The 17,706-nt window shown below is 39.4% G+C and overlaps 1 protein-coding gene across 8 annotated transcripts in view; it reads right to left on the bottom strand.

The window, feature by feature from the left end:
- The window catches only part of NAP1L1 (nucleosome assembly protein 1 like 1), a 29,176-nt gene extending 17,865 nt beyond the window's left edge, over window positions 1-11,311 (bottom strand). For 5 of the 8 annotated variants that reach the window (XM_006197842.4, XM_015247900.3, XM_072973377.1 and 2 more), the window contains exons 1-2: window positions 11,142-11,311; window positions 1,468-1,504 (exon numbers count right to left, since the gene is read on the bottom strand). In XM_006197842.4, coding sequence (XP_006197904.1) covers window positions 1,468-1,484 — 17 coding nt within the window. In that variant the 5' untranslated portion in view covers window positions 1,485-1,504; window positions 11,142-11,311. Of the gene's footprint in view, window positions 1-1,467; window positions 1,505-10,727; window positions 10,863-11,141 lie in introns of those variants that run through there. The other 3 variants (XM_015247912.3, XM_072973378.1, XM_072973379.1) reach the window with 2 other exon arrangements.
- Between the last annotated feature and the right edge of the window lie 6,395 nt (window positions 11,312-17,706).

Raw genomic sequence — 17,706 nt, 5'->3', positions numbered from 1 at the left:
CTTTGAACTTCAACACAGCAACACTAGAAGCAAAGTGACAACGGAGCAACGCCTTCAAAATTCCGAAGAAAACATGATTCCCAAATTATAATTCCACACCCAAACTATCAAGCACAAGGGTAAAATAGTCATCTCCAGACGTGCCATCTCAAAATAATTTACTTCCTTTGTACTCTTCCAAGCAGGTACTAAACCAACGAACCAAAAAAAGGACACAAATCCTATTGGCCTATTGGCCAACAGCAAACCTAATAGGAGAAACAAAAGGAAACCCTAGGAAGATAATATAAATCTAAAATGACAGCTGTGTAACCAAGGTTAAGTAATCCGCACTGGAGCGGCATGATTCAGAAGACAATCACTTTGAGAGTCATTATCACTAAAATGCCTGCTGCCACTCTTCTTTTTACGCTGAAGACAGGGTACATGGGAGAACTGGCTAGAAATCTTACCAGTATTTCAATGTGTTGCCCTCATGATAAGTGATAAGGTTTCCAGCCCTCCCAACTCCACGCTCTGCTGCCTACAACAGCCGTGGCTAGTCATGTCATAACCCCTCCCTCCTGAATTGTTTTTTTTTTAATCTCCTTCTCTGAGTTGGCACTCCTGTGAAAAGACAAGCAGCAAATAGTATAGCTCAACCCATTCTCCTTGACACACTTCTACAAGACATCCATCCACACAAGAACCCTGCAAGATGCCAATTTCAATAAACCTATGTTTCCAGGATGCATGACCTTGCCCAACGGCTTCTCCAAAATAAGACCTTGCAGAGACTCAGGAAAGCTGAAGCCAGACCATGACCCAGTCTCTTTTGCTTTTTGTTCTCCTACCTTGGACCCCTCAATTAATATTGGTAACACTGTGTTTCTCTTTACACAGCTAAGTGTGTGACTACCATTCAGATTTTCAAAAGTAAACACTGATTAAGAATTTGTAGGTGGTAAAACTCCAAAGAAAAACAAAGAAAGGAATTAGACAAAGATCAAGATAATATTGATACCTCTGGAGAGGAAAGGTGAAGGATGAAATTGAGAGACACACAGGGCTTCCTACAGTGATCTTCCATTTTCAAAAACTTGAACACAATTGTCCCGTTATTCTTTAAACTCCACACATACATCTTACAATATTTTTATCTTGTATTTATGATACATTACAATGCAAGTAGTAAAATCTTTGGGAAATGGTAGAAAATGAATTCTTCAAATATTTATGACTCATTATTGTGCTCAGCACTTTCCTAAGAATAAATACTGACAAATGGTTTACTATATTTATGATGGTAATTCTGTATACTATATTCTGTCTTGGATACACTGTACCCAACTTTGAAAACAGCAGGTACTAAGCATTAGTCATCACCATACATTTTCATAATACATAGTCAGTACTGCTGCTAACTACATTACACTGTTCAAAATGATGCCAAATCCCTGAAAAAAGAACCAACTATCTGCCACTTACTTGTCGATGTCTGCCATGTTGTATGACGACCAAGTACCTATGGAGAGAAACATCAATGTTAAATAAAAAAAAAAGCATATGACTCATTTAAAATCAGTAACAACATTTGATGCCAAAAACCCTTTAAATCAATATACCACGTTGAAAACTATCCCGAGAAAAAATGTATACTCTCATTAAAAAAGCATCAGTGTTGAGAAAAACCATGGAACACAAATCACTAAAGTAATTTTTCACAGGATACTGTTTAAAACAAGCTGCTACTCTGCATTCACATGGCCAATAGCACAGTTGGTTAGAAGAATCTGATGTATGCTAGAATCACAGAAAAGGAACAATAAAATGGGTCTTTATTCAAATTCCTTTAACAACCATGAATGGTCATTTTTGGCTTAAATTTTTGACCTGCTAAGGACCTCACAGAGCAAAGCCACTTGATTTTTAACAGTATTAATTTTTATCATTCATGTTAAAAAGCCAAAATGTACCACCTCAGTACTCTATGCCCCCTTCCCCATGAATAAAGTTTAATAATTCTTGTTATCAAATGTCATCCCTTTAAACTATTTAATGACAGTTACAGAGCTCTGGGTCCCAACTTATGTCAAGTAAACCTTCCCTGTCTCTTCAAACACACCCCACGTCACACCACTGAATACCACGATGCCCCTAGCCTATGCTGGATATGGTGACACATTGTCCATAATGTTCTTGGTTATCAGACAGAAATACTGTTAGGACTGATTAGAGCATATCTGAAGTTCTTTCTCACTATAAGAGTAGTATTAATTTAGAGAATACTGCTTTTAGAAAACCAAAACTCAAGATAAAACATGTTACATTCACCCAAAAAAAAGGCTGAATGCCATAAGTAATGCAGATTTTGAAGAAAAACAAAATCAAGCTTAGAATCCCACATTAAAATTAAGTCTTTAATCTTTTAAAAATTAAAACCTTCATCTTTAACTCACAAAATGCTACAAGATGTGATTCCTCATACCAACATGCTTAATATGCTTTTTACCTAAACAGCTAAGAGTTACTGATTTTAGCAGTCAAGTGCTAATATTTGGAATATTACTGATCCAACTTCCACCCTTTAGACAATTATAAAGGAAATATTTCTTCCTCATGTATCCTACACTATTTTTAAATATTTTCTATTTGCTATAAATAATTTCTAGTAGCACTGACAGATTTCTCTAGTAGTGCTGGGTAATTAGCCAGCATTAACAAGACATTTAGCAAAAAAGTCACATAGAAATAATTCAAAATTATGAAAAATACTGAGTCAAAGAAACACAAGTGGAATTCTAATTTTTCTTTTAATGCTGGGGAAATTATGGTGAATATGCATTCTTAAATACAGCTAGTGTTCCTATAAACTATTATCGTTCTGGAGAGCAATTTGGCCACAAAGTATGAAAAGCCTTAAATAGGTCCATTCCAGCCTTGGTTATTCACTTATAGGATTTAAGGGCCTGTGCACACTTCATGTTCACCCAACAGGTTAAGAAGTCCTGCACATACTTTGGCTCTCAGCTCAAAGCTTTACTTCTTCAAGGCAGAGTAAGTTGGCATTTACTTCTTCAGAGATGCCTTCTCCAACTTGTACTTCCTAAGATTTCTTGGTTGTACACACTCCTATAAAGCTCATTTTTTTCCATCATAAGATCTCATGTCTTCCATTATAAATTAGTGTGATTATTTAACCACGGTCTGTCTCCCAATTGACCAGGCCACAAGATTCATGATTACAGGGGTTATATATGTGTCTGTCAATCACTGCACCATATCCTTCAGTGCAGTATACGAAGTTTATATACACATATATATGGCGGCTACAATTACTTACGAAAAGTAAACTTAGTATTAGAGTGTAAGGTGCACACACTGGAATGTTTTGCAATAAAAAATGAAGCAGATCTGAGTTGACACAGAAAGAGCAGGAGTAAAGAAAGGATGTATGGCAAAGTCCAACCAGGACATACATGAATATGCATATTCATGCATGTACAGATTTCCTCATGAATAAAACATTTCTGGAAAGATTCACCAGAAACCTAACAGCAATTACCTATTAGAGGAAGTCTAAAGTAACTGACAACTTGTGTACCATTCTGCATTATTTGGTTTTCCCATTCAGATACTTTTTAATATTTTAGAATTTGCTGGGTTGAATATATAGTGTCTAGTAAATCTCAGCAATTATCAAAAATATGAAGCAAAAAACACCCAAAACTTTTGAATTCAAAATTTTTATGACATTTTAACATGTTCACAAAAGAATGGCTACACTGCTACCCTCAGTGTCCACTCTGTGGCATTACACTTAAAATTCACACTCTTATAATGAAATTCTTTTAATTCTTTATTAAAGAGGAGTCAAGATAGAACAGGATGGCTTTTATTTCTTCAGAGATGCCTTCTCCAATCTGCCCACTCTAGCTAAATTAGATTTCTTGGTGTATAGACTTCTGTTTTTTAAAGAAAAGCAGGTGTAATTTTGTAATCAGATCATTTAAGTTGACAGTGGCTTTGTAGTAATCCTGCTCAGGCAAACAACTTCTTATTATTTACAAAAAGTAGGGAAAAATTGTTTCCTCATTGGATTTCTTTTTAAGGAGTAAATTTATGTAAAAGATATTTGTCTGATCTTAGCATGTGCAATAAACATAAGCAAATGTTTCACTCTGTTCATTTTGAATTATCTCTAGCATGGGGTCGGTGTTTCTGTTAGGCAGTTAAGACAGAAATGAGCACTGGGCAGGGGGAGAGGAAGGCGAAAGGGATAACCCAGAAAATAACAGTATGTCTGCATTCAGGATAAGGGACTCCAGAAATTTTTACTTTCTCTAAATGAGGGCCAGCAAAAGAAGCCAGGTAAAATCAAAACGCTGCAGCTGCGTATAAGAGAAGGACCTGGTGTAACTCGACCCAATGCTCATTATAATGCAATTAACACTACAGTTTGAGCCCCATCCCGTAGGTTTCTCTGTGTTTCATGGATAAAAACCTGCCCAAAAGAGGACGGGAGTGCCAGAGCATAAGGAACCTGAGCTGTCAATCAACCTGAGCACAAGGAACCTGAGCTGTCAATCAGCTTGATCACTCAAGGAACCTGAGCCGTTAATCAATCAATCACAAAAGCAACCCTAAGCCAGGATATAAGACGGAAAAACAAAGCAGCAGCGCCATCTTTCCTCTCTTGGATTGGCCTGCTCCCAATTCTTGGGAGTGTACTATCTTTTACTACTGTTTTACTTTACTAATAAAAATCTTGCTTGTATCATGCTTTCTGTATCTTGTTAAAAATTCTTTTTTTTCGGGTGACTAAGAACTGGGGTAATTCTTACTTCCCTTTCCCCGGTAACATTTCTACAAAATAATTAGCCAGGATGATGGCTAAAAACAGTCTTTTGGTCTTGACAAATGTACAGACTGACCAATAAATGTAAATAAATGGTAATGTAAGATGTTAACATTAGAAGAAACTGGGTAAGGGACATGTGGGAACCTCGAACTAAATCTAAAATTATGAATAAGTTTATTAAAAAACAAAAGAGTGATTCCCATACCCAGATTCAAACCCCACAGGTCTGAGGGAGTGGTCTCAAAAATCCGCAGTCTAAACAAGAAACCCAGCTTCTGAGGCAAGTGGTCTCAGACAATCAGATCACACTGAGAAACATAACTTTAGGTTAACACTATATTAATTTTTAATTTTTTTACTGCAATCAACATTAGGTAAAATCAATGTGAAATAAAATTATCAGACATTAAGTTGCTTTCTAAGAGATCTGAACAATTTTCATTCCTGCTAGCGACAAGCTAGATTATGCAGACCAATTCTACTGATAAAAAGTTGAAAACATTTGTTAAAATCTTAAAAACATGGAAAATCCTAATAAGATAGTAAGAAATAACCCAAAGAAGTAACCCAAACTGAAGGCAAAACAGGAAACAAAAGAATAAGTAGAAGGAAGTTATTTTTGCTGTGAAGGCAACTGCCCAATTTGAACTACTGTGGGGTGAAACCTAAAGCCCTGGACCTATCTATCCAAGGTAGGGAATCCTTTGGCAACCTTCCCTAATTAAGCAGGAACCTCAAAGTGCTAATATTCTCAGAGATAATAAGCGAGTTCTCCTGGACAGAAGCCGAAATTCACCTCATCAGTGTTGCCCCCCCCAAAACCCTAAGCTGTGAGCTTCAAGTGGTCTCTAGGCACATGCATACCCAAATGTAAATGAAAGGTATCTTCACCTCAGACCTTCAATAAAACAATTTTCAAGAATAACAGGGGCAAAAGAAATGAATACAACACAAGCCAGTCCTACTAAAGACTTACATATCATTCGAAAGACCATAAACAAAATATAAACGTGGAAAAAAACACCATGCTTATTAAGTTTGAAATAGTGTCTGGAGCAGTATCTACAAGGAACGATCATTTATTAAAGATGATAGACCAAATCTGGCAAAGAACTAAACAGAATTTCTAGAAATAAAAATAACAGAAATCAAACTAAATGGGCAGGTTTAACAGTAAACCAAACACAGCTGGAGAATTAGGTGAGCTGGAAGCAAGCCTAGAATAAATTTTCCAAACTATGGCAGAAACTAGAGGATGAAAAATACTGAAAAGACACTTTAGGATGCAATAAAGTCTAACAAAGACTTAATACAAGTTCTAGGAGTATCACAGAGAGTGGGCAGAATATATGAAGAATAGCTGTGAATTTTCCAGAAGTAATGGAAGGCAGCCCTACAAATCCCAATCAGGACAAACAAAAAACCCACAGTTAGATGTGTCAGTGAAAAGGCAAGACAATAAAGACAGAGGTCACCTCAAAAGCACATCGAGAAAAGACAGATTAATTTCAAAAGCCCCCAAAGACGGATCGCTGTTTTCTCTTCAACAAACACCAGAAGACAACAGAATGTGCTGTGTGCTCGATGTGCTGAAAATAACTAAGAACCTTAGAATATAATCATCAACCAAAACAGCCCTTAAGAATGAAGGTGAAACAAGTACTTTCAGGGAAAAATATCTCCAGCACTCTCATTAATAAATTCTGTAAGTATATTCTTCAGGCAGAAGGCAAGTGATCCCAAACAGAAGGTCTAAAGATACAAGAAATGAGGGGCAAAAAAGGATATCTGCATACATCTAAATAAATATTTTAAAAGAAATAATATCATCATTGCATACTGTGTTAAATTTAAACTACCATACATTAAGACAGTGGTGAGGATACAGAGGAGAAAATAAGATTATTCTAATGTTAAGTAAGAATGTTATAATTTCTAACATGATCCCCAAAATTTCAGAAACAGAACATGTAACTTCCAAAGCAGAAGAAAAATCAAACAATATACAATCAGCTTTAAACCTAATCACTGTAATTACGTTACCCATAAATCAACTAGGTTCCCTTCAAAAATGGTCAGATTAAAGACTACATCCCATTTTGAAGAAACACACTTAGGATATAAAGAGTTTCACAGTAAAACACAATGCTTAACCAAAGAAAGATGCTGTCACTATACTAATGTTGGTAAAACCAGACTTTAAGGAAAAATTCCTAGAAATAAAAAGTTTATAATAACTCACTATCAAATATGTTACAGAAGATCTCAATGGAAAGACATGCTTCATAATAACATGACTGAAGGCTAATCTTAACCTAAAAACTTGAACACGAAGCGAAATCAAAAGATTAACAAGCGATTCAATCAGGCGGTCATCTGATTATTTTGTGGTCTTACAATAATAGCTCAACGTCCAGACAGGTACTATCAAATAACCTACCATTCCAGTAAACTTGATTCTGAATAAGTTCTCCTTACTTCAATGAGAAGGAAAGAAAGCTAACATTTATGGAGCCTATTCTGTAAGATTATAGGTGTTCCTCATATTTGCAGGTGAAATAGTAAGTAATTTGCTCAGCAACACACAAGTGAAAAAACTAGGACTTCCAAAACCCATGCCCACCCAGTTCACTATTCCAAAAGCCAAGGTGACTTCCCTATCAGCCTACAGCTACAAGATTATAGTCACCTATAATTACATCCCTTTACAGAAAATGATATAACAGCCAATCATTAAAAACTACCAATGTTTTAAAGCAAAAGAGTTCAAGGGAACCAGTAATATCTCAAGGATAAGATTTCCCTTTACCTCAGAGCTCATATCTCATTCCAAATGCATTTTAAACAAATCTGTATTTTGGACATTAACAAGTTCAGTGGTCCGAGGGCTCAGAACACCTCATTCTTTCTGCTCCCTTTTTAACCTCAGGGATATCAAGTCAACTTAGAACTGACTTTTGTATTAGAGTCTCAAGCCAAACGAACTCCTATGTGAGGACACTATCTTCTGTCCCAGGGATCTCATTATCTAAAGTATTATTTGATCCAACGGCAGAAAAACACACCTGAGCTGAACTGCTATTTGGTGAAAATCCACCCAGCGTTAACAAACAAAAGCAAGTGATTCCTGTGTCAGACACACGTTGGAAGACGACTTCATGACTCTAAGTACTAGAGCTTTTCCTTGAAGCACAGTGGAATCCAAACAAGAGTGCTTTTAAGTTCCACGCTGATGTATACAGTGTACCAGTTTAAGCCAAGGAACTCCCTTTAAACCATATAAAATTCTTATTATAAGTCATCATTGCTCAGTTATGTAACTTGGACAAATTCTTTAACTGCTCTGTACCAGTTTCCTCATTTAAAATATTGATGCTTACTATCTACCTCTAGGAGCATTAAATGAGTTAATACAGGTAGAATGACTTAAAGCATTGCCTGAATAATCATACAATAATTGCTGACTGTTACTTTACTCCTGTCATGCTCTTCTGTATCCTTTACCTTAGAAAATAATTCAAAGTAATTAATAAACTCTAAAAGTATAGCATCCTTTCTCAGTAAAAATCAAAACGTACAAAACTTCTGAACAAGGAAAAATATATCAAACTATGTAGTAGTAAAGGCAGAGCTGGTAACCGGAAGTACGGAGGCCACTTTGCACAGCAAGCCGGGTAATGGGATCCGGTGGTCGGAGTACTCAGCTTACAAGGATGAGTGAAAGCAACAGTGCTTGCCCTCAAATCCCTACTCTGCCCAACAACGACAGAACTTATTTAGACGAAATTAGGATGAAAAGGGATTTAATATTTCCATTTTAACAAATTCTTCCATATAAAGAATGTTATGAACGATTACTCTATCTCTCACTTCCCCCACATTCTTTTTCTTCGAATCACTCATCACAACTCAACGTTTTATATCAAGACAACCAATCTGCCTAGTTGGCTCATCAAATAAGATACGTGTCCAAATACGAGCTAAAATATTTACTCAAAGAATCAACTAAGAACACAATTGAAGGTTTGATTAGACTTGAGGATATGAGTATATTGATTAGTTTTCTAAATTGATCAAGATTCATTCCCTCTAATCCTATCTTTCATTAATATCTCAAATTTACAATCAAGCAGAAAATGATCAAAGTGAGTAAAGCAGTATTTTATTGACATCTTTTTAAGCTTGAAGTCAAATAGATTCTAACTTTTTTAGCCCCTTTTCTTACAAAAGAACTTGAATATATTGAATATATCTGGGGGTGTTTAGTATCAGTCATCTGGAGGCAATATGAGCAAGTTGAGTAGGAAAATGAGCAACAGCGCTGTGGATTAAATTAGTTCTGGTACAAGTGTTGGGTTTTCTGTCTTTTTTTTTTTAGTATCTAGAGAACAAGAACAACCATGTGTCACATTTAGTATTAGCTTAATAATTTCCCGTCAATGGGTCCAGTGTCAAAAATGGGTACTTTGCAACAGATAAAATTTTCAAAGATTTCAAACTGGTATGAAAGGACCAGTCTTCTTAAAAAGTAAATGGCACATTTTAGATTTGGGCCATTAATTTGAACTCAGACAACTTCAAACAAGCATGAGACTTTAGTCCCAGAAGATCACTGTAAACTTCACTTATCTCCAGTCAGCTTTAAATAAGTTATTTTAAATATAAGGTTTTCCCCTTATCCAATCAAAGGCAGTATGTATTACTTCCTAAGTAAAATAAGTGTAGTAGTAGTATTAATTAAAGCCGACAAGAATAAAGAGCCTAAATCTGACAACGTATTTTGATGCCATCTATTTTCAAAAATGACAGATTTCATTTTCCAGCTCAGCTCTCCTGAGATCAGGTAAGCAGTGTAAGTTGTGCGCTTTTAAAGTGCAATCCTTACAGACCTAACTAATCACACAGTGAAGAATACAACAGGGGCTCCTTAAGGACATCATGTGCCCAGTTCATCCTTCTCCTACTCTGAAAACCCAGCCTTCCCATACAGGACATCCTTCCCCGCCTCCCTTTACTGCCTCCTTTTTGAGGGCAAAGTGGGGACACTGACAAGGCAGCAGGCTACAAATTTGGCTCAATACATTTATATTAACGACTCACTGCACCCCATAATACCTCCTCCACCATAACTCCAGTCACCTTAAAAACAGAATAGCCAGTTAAGCATCTTATAGTGGGAACTCCAACAAAGGAACTAATTCGCAGGAAAGCAACTGAAGTCCTAGAATTAAAGACACTGCAGGCCAAATCCTTTACTTCTACCTTGGAACTGTTCAGGATTAGATTGATTAGGATCAATTCTCCCCAAATAAAAACCCTGGTCAAGACACCCATCCAAATTCTGGCTTGTACTTCAGCCACACAAGACTCTTGTTAACAGCAGCTAACGTAAGCGCTTTACACGTGGTACTTCTTTAAAACCCTAGAGTGGAGGAGGCCCTGCTTCATCATCCATCACCTATCAGTCACACCTTCCTCTGGGACCAGTGAAAAGATTAAGACCAAAGAGAAGCAGGGAAGAATTTGAAACCCAAGGGCTGGACTTTTCTGTTCACTATTCATTATCACATCCCACCATCTCCACAACTTTCAGTAAAGTAAGGACAACCAGACTGGGGTCTCCGATCAGGCCCAGGCGAAGGCCACGTGCCGAGGGAAGCCACCGGGGGGTTCCCCTCCCTGCCGGGTCGCCGCCTCCAGTGGGCGGGGAGCCCCGGAGCCTCGCCGCCTCCCCGCCCCCTCCCCGCCCCGGGGCCTCGTCCCCCTCACAGCCCCTCCCTCCCATCGGAATTCGCAGCCTCCGCGGTTCTTTCCATCCCCCAGCCACCTCCCTCCCAGAATTATTTTTGAGTAAGCGGGGGCGTCCAGGCGGCGGTGGGCCACGCACCCGGGCCAGGCCCGCATCCCGGACGCCTCCCGATCCCTAGCGGCGCGGCCGCTGCCTCGTCAGGGTGCCCCGGCGTCGCCGCGGCCTCGCTCCTGCCCGCGCGGAGAAGCCGGTGAGGCTCAGGGAACCGCGACGCAGACCAGCACGGCCCCCGACCCTCCAGGGCCGCACCGACCCCAACGGGTCTCCCGATCGGTTCCCGAATAAAGTGCCGGCTGACCCCGCGGGCCCTCTCCGGCTGCGGGGTCGAGACTCCGCGGACGGCTCCGGCTCTGGCCTCACAGGACAACCCGGGAGGCCCCGGGCGGCCAGCGGCCCGCCGCTCGCGGTTCCCCGTCCCTCCACCCCAGCCCCCGCGCAGGCCGCCAGGCCGCCTCTACGTCCCCCCGTTCCTTTCGGGTCCCCATCCATTACCGGTGGCGAGCACGGGGAGCCAGGCGGCCGGAGCTGCGCAGGCAGTGACTCAGGGCGGCGGCAGGAGGAGCAGGAGGCGGCGCCGCGAGCAGATGGCGCTAAAAAAGACCCGAGAGCCCGCCGCTCGCGCTCATATACAATTAGCGTCAGCACGTAGGGCCCGCTCCGCCGCCCTCCCCCCGGCCTCGCTGTCTCCTGGCAACACGAGCGGGAGGCGGGCCCAGGATGGGTTGCCCAGCAACAGAACCGTCCTTCTTCTCCACCCCCCACCCCCCGCGACCTCCAAACCCTCTGCGCGAGGCTTGGGTTACTCGGGTTCCCGCCTCCATCCCCTATTACGCCTCCCTCCGTCTCTTTTCTCCCTGCTTCTCCGGAAGGGAACTCAGCCGCTCCCGTTCCCGAGAAGGGCCGTGACCCGCACGCCTCGCTCCCGGCCCACCTCGCCCCCTAGGTCTTGTTGCCGGGAAGGGTGAGGACGCGGGGCCAGCCGCGAGGTGCGGCCTTGCGGCTTCGTGACGGCGAGCGCTCCTTAGTTCCCGGCCTAATTCCCCCAACTCCCCGGCCCCCGGTAACCATTTTCTCTCCCCGCCCATTTTTTCCCCCTAAGAACAACAGTTCTTTCCTCCCGACACCCCTGCGGCCGTCCTCTGCCGGTCTTGTTACTCCTCACTCAGTAGTTCTCCATGGCTTCCGGGGATGCTTCTCGTCCCTACCGCTCTTACGTCTTACCTGACTCACAATCCCTCTGTATGTTTTAGTTCTTTTGATGGATGAAAATAGCATGTTTATCTACTTTCTGGGTGCTTTATAATGAGGACATTTGTTTCATCTTTTTGAGAATGTAAATCCTCAGGGCCTGTGAAACCTCTGGCTATGTTTCAATTGAAGCTGGATTGACTAATACTAGCTCTTAAAAAAGTTCTCAAAGTGTGGTCCAAGGGTCCCCAGGCCCTTTCAAGGGGGAAGTCAAGTATTTACATAATAATGCTCAAATGTTATTTGGCTTGGTACGCTGATTCTCTCATAAGTGTCCAGTGGAGTTTTCCACAGACTAGGTGGCATGTGATACGGAAACATTCAAAACAGAAGCAAATATTAGAATCCAGTCATTTGCTGTTCAACCAGAGAGATTTGCAAAAACAAAACAATGCCACTCTACTCAATTTTTTTGTTTTGGAAAGTAATTACTTTTTATATAAAAGATTATTTGAACATTTAATTGGCTTGTTTAAAATGAAACAATGAATAATCATCTGTAATGCACATAAAAGTCATTTGAGGTCCTCAACTTTTAGGAATGTAACGGGGTCCTGAGATTTAAAAGTTTGAGAACTCTTCTCTAAATGTTGTATTCCTTGAAACTTCAGACTGCTGGAGTCATCTACTGTAATTCTCACCTTCAGCAACTGTTCCATTTTAGAGCATACAGTTTTTTTCCGGGGCACTCACCAACCTAGTTGAAGTTAGTTGCCTTTCCCACTCTGTACTACAGATGCCTCAATGTATCCATTCATTTTGATTCTTCATATGTGATTCTTTTGTTTTCCTTAACCTTTCTTCATATACTTCCTTCTCGACAATGATATAAGGCTAACATGGATTATAGCAGTATCACTGACTCCTCTTGAAGAATCTACAATATATAAACTAGGTAGACCAGTGCCCAATATGCCAATACGCTTGGCACTAATCTCAGTGGAGGCCTCCAGAGCACTGCATTCCCCTCAAAGCTAATCACCTCCTTTCCATAAACTTTTGTGGTTTGAACTTCAGAGACCAAATTGAGAAGTTAGCCTTTGTGATGGTTTCTATCCCACTCCAGCACACCCCACCGATTTCAGGCACTGACCTAAGGCTCCTAATTTCTGACACTTCAACCCCACCACCATATTTAAGGGCTTATCATTACCAGTTTATGTTCTCTCTTTCCCCTTTTCTCCAGCCTTCTCTTCCGGCTCCTCCCTCCAGCTTCCTCCTCCACTTCTTTCAGTTATCCCAGTTTATCTAAGACATGAAACACTAATAAATTGCTATAAGGCATGCCTTTTAATGTGATCTTTTGAACCACCGTTTTAAGTCTAAATCTCTACCACTTAAGCCCAGGGAAGGACAATCATTTATTCATTAATTCAACAAATCTTTATATGCCAAGAACAACCAGAGACACTGGAAATATAGCATTGAACAAGAAAGAAAAGTTTCTTAATTTAATGACCATATGTTCTGGTGAGGTGGGGCAAGTGATAGACAAGTAATTAAATAATTTTAGATATCAGTATGTGAAAGAGCTGTGAAGAAAATGAGAGAAAGTAAAAGGTGATTGGCCTGAATATACCACTGAGCTTTTCACATGGCTCAGACGCCCTTAGGATCCCAAATCACACAATGCAGTTAACTCATGTAATTTAATTATAATAAATGGTGGCCCTGGTCACTGATCTTGGACCATGCTAAACTTTTCGTTAAAGTTTCTTTTTTTCTTCATTCCCTATCATTTTTATTTGGTAGATGCTCACAGCATTTTAGCCCAGTGGTTTAGAAGTGTGGCTTTGGAGTCAAATAGGCCAAGTTTCGTCCCTATTTTGTGTGAAATTTTAAACAGCATGTAAGTTGTTTAACATGGTACCTGACATACAGTAAACGAAAGTTAAACATTATCTCTTCCTGAGGTTTTGTTTTTGTTTTTGTTTTTGTTTTTGTTTAAAGCTTGAAGGAACTGCTCTGAAGTCTAATCAGATCTGACTCAATTTTTGCAAAATGTTTTATCAAAAGTTACCTTGTCACAAGTTGAAAACATGTTTTCCAGAGCTGAAATAATCCACATCGATTGCCACAAAAGTACTATATTTCCACATTTCCAAAGATTGGGTACACTCACCATAGAAATCAACCAGACAAGTCAATGACAGAGATGCTGTCTTACTGTGCTTGTGTCTGTAAGTAGTCCCTAAGTAGCAGGAAAGCACATAGGGCTTGGAAGTCAGACATCCTTAGGTTCTTCCTAACACTATGATCTTGCAGAAGTACTTACACACTCTGACCCTTAGGCTTCCCCATCTGTAAAGTGCATGAATAATTCTAATAAAATTTGCCCATTCATCAGCATGAAATAGAGAAATGTACGAAAGCCCCCAGAACAATGGCTGCATGTAAGTACCCAATAAATGTTTAATTTCTCCCCTCGCAATGAATCAGCATATAAAATATTAATGGCACCAATAATAATTATCATCTAAAAACTGCACATTTAAATACCTTATCTTAGTTTTGAATCTGATGCTTTTATTTTTTTCTACTTTTTCTAAATTTTTTGTAAATACAACATAAAATCAATCAGACTGCCATTGGGGAACTGTGGACAAGTTGCCTTAAATTTCTCCCTCTAAAAGAGGGGAAGGGCAATACAGAGGGTAGAGGATTAGAAAAAAAAGGGTTATTATTGGATTATATGAAACCATGTGTGTAAAAGTTTTAAAAATTGTAAAGTACTATAGAATTTAAAAAAATTTTCATTCAATAAAGAAATTTAAAAATAAAATAAAATAAATGTTCTCTCTCTACATCCAAAAAGGATTAATAGATTTGGGGGGAGGAGTTGAAAATTTCTTTATTTTGCTATCATTTTTAACCGAAATTTTTATTGAAATGATTGTAGATATACACACAGTTATACAAAATAACACAAAGATCTATGTAAATGTTACCCAGTTTATTACAGTAGTAACAACAATCTACAATCTTATTTAGATTTCCCCAGTTTACTTGGATCTCCTTGTGCATGTTTGCATGTTTAGTTCCACATACATGAGTTTGTATATCACTGCCGGATAAAGAACAGTTCTGTCACCACAAGGATCCTTTATGTCACTTTTTATATGATTGCTGGTGTTTTTTCTTTTCTAATTTACATGCCAAATATAGTTCTACTTTCCCAGATTTTACATTTTTTTCCTTGTTCCTCACAAATAGACAACTTATGTAGAAAACAGGCCATTCCTTTGTGTGGGTCTTCAGTATTTCTTACTTGAACTTTTGCAACAGCCTTGCAATTGGTCTTCCTATTAGCAGTTTCATACCTCTCTGGTCTACACTGCCAAGGTCATAGTTCTAAAATACAAGTCTAATCAAGTCTACTTTGTTATAAAACCCTCAACGGCTCTTTGATGTCTAAATAACAAAATAAGACCTGCAAAGCCCATCTCAATCTGAATCCGTCTTCTTTTTCTATCCATTCTTCCCACTGTCCACTTTCATGAACCCCAGTCTTTGTGACTTTGAACTACTCACCAGATCCTCAACATGACAAGTGTTTTTTATGCCCTCTGCTGTTCCCTTCTACTAATCCTTCAACATCTAGTTCAAATTTTTATCTCCTTTGGGGAACCTTCCCTAACTCACCGAGGCAGATCTGGCTACACACTCTTGCCTGTTTTCACGATAACTCTTTTCTGTATGTCTGTGTGTATGTTCCCATGTTTCCTCCTCTCCCAACACACCCTACACTGGATTGTCAGTTGCTACAGGGCCATTCCCTTGTTTGTGTATACCCCTGGCTTGAACAGGGACTACTGTACTAGAGGCAAAGGCCTTCAATAAATATTTTTTGAGAGAATGAATTGAAAGGAAAGAAGTACAGAAGAAAGCAAGACAGGGAGGGAGAAAGGAAGAAAGAAGTCATTGAAAACAAACTGGAAGTCATAATAATTTATTCAATTCTTTTTTGAAGACAATTACATCAATTGTCCATTTATCATAGGGTCTATGTGAGAAACTCTGACAATCTAGTCTATGCAAGAAGATTTTTGGATATGATTTGGATATTGTTTATTTGTTTGGATATTATTTTCCCTTATGTGTGAAATAACTTGATGATAAAAGGAAAGTAAAGAAATACTGACATATATGAGATCATAATGAATAAAGAAAATAAGCTTCATGGTATTATTGGGAGACCACTGGAGTGTCCATTATTGGGAGAACTGATGGTGAAACGTTGGGCGGGGTGCACATCCTAGAGCATACACAGCAGAACATGGAATGTAGTGTGGAAACAGGGAAGCATCTGTACAGCGTAGTGCTTGCAAATAAAACCACAATTATATATCATTACACATCTATTAGAATTGCTCAAATTGAAAAAAAAGCTGATGGTACAAAATGCTGATGTAGATGTGGAACAACAGGCACTCTCATTCATTGCTGAAATGAATGCAGGAATGAGCAGGTTATCAAGTCAGTTTAGCAGTTTCTTACAAAGTTAAATATACACTTATCATGACCCAACAATCTCATACCTGGGTATTTACCCAATTCAATTGAAAACTTTTGTTTATACACACACACACACACACACACACAAACTTGGAGGAGAATATTTATAGCAACTTTATTCCTAATTGCCAAAACCCAGAAGCAACAAAGATGTTTTTCCATAAGTGAATGGATTAATAATCAGTGGTACAATGGAATACTACTCAGAAATAAAAAGGAACAAGCTACAAATTCTCTCAACAGCATGGATGAATCTCAAATGCATTTTTGCTAAGTGAAAGAAGCCAGATTCAAAAGGCTATGTAACGTACAATTCCATTTATATGACGTATGGAAAAGGCAAATTTACAGGGATGGAAAACATATCAGTGGTTACCAGGGATTCAGGAGAAGTTAAGTGTTCATTCCAAAGGCACTGCAGAGGGAGGGGAATTTTTAGGATAGGAACTGTTCCATACTCCACAGGTAATGGAGATCCATAGACTTTATACATTTGTCAAAATCCATTTGCTGTATTCAAATTACTTAAAAAATCAACCAGGCTGTTGAGGAAATCCTAGGGTGGAATGCAGGCTGTGACAAATTAATCAAACTGGGGGTGGGGGTGGGGGGAGAAGGGTAAAGCTCAGCGGTAGAGCATGCACGAGGTTCTGGGTTCCATCCCCAGTATCTCCATTAAAAATAAATAAATAAATAAAACAAATCACTGCCCACCCCCCACCCCCCCCCAAAAAAAAAGAACAACACACACAAAGAACTTAATCTAACTGTGTTACAAATATATAATATAGCCTCACTGAAGGGGTAGGTAGGTAAGGAACTGACTTTGGAAAATAGTGTTTTCACTAGATACCCTAAGGCTAAAGGCAAAAAGAGCTGGACATAAACATCGTACACTGGTAAATCTGCTCCTATAGGGGTGAGTATTAGGAATTTCAAAACAAGTTTACCTGTCTAGTAGGAATCTTTATTAGCTTGCTAGGACTGCCCTAACCAAACTGAGTGGCTTAAGCTTCAGAACTGTATGGTCTTATCATCCTGGGTACTCACAGTCTGAAATCGAGGTGTCGGCAGAGCTGGTCCCTGCTGAGGGCTGTGCAGAAAGGATCCGGTCCAGGCCTGTCGTAGTTCATCTTCTCCCTGTGTCTTCACATCTTCTTCCCTCTATGTATGTGTCTGTGTCCAAATTTCCCCTACTTATAAGGGCATCAATCATATTGGATTAGGGCCACCCTAATGATCTCATTTTAACTTGCTTACTTCTTAGCTTTGTAAAGACTATCTCCAAATAAAG

The sequence above is a fragment of the Vicugna pacos genome, chromosome 12, assembly GCF_048564905.1.
Source record: "Vicugna pacos chromosome 12, VicPac4, whole genome shotgun sequence".
Classification (NCBI taxonomy): Eukaryota; Metazoa; Chordata; class Mammalia; order Artiodactyla; family Camelidae; genus Vicugna; species Vicugna pacos.
This window is presented reverse-complemented; position numbering and strand designations above follow the sequence as displayed.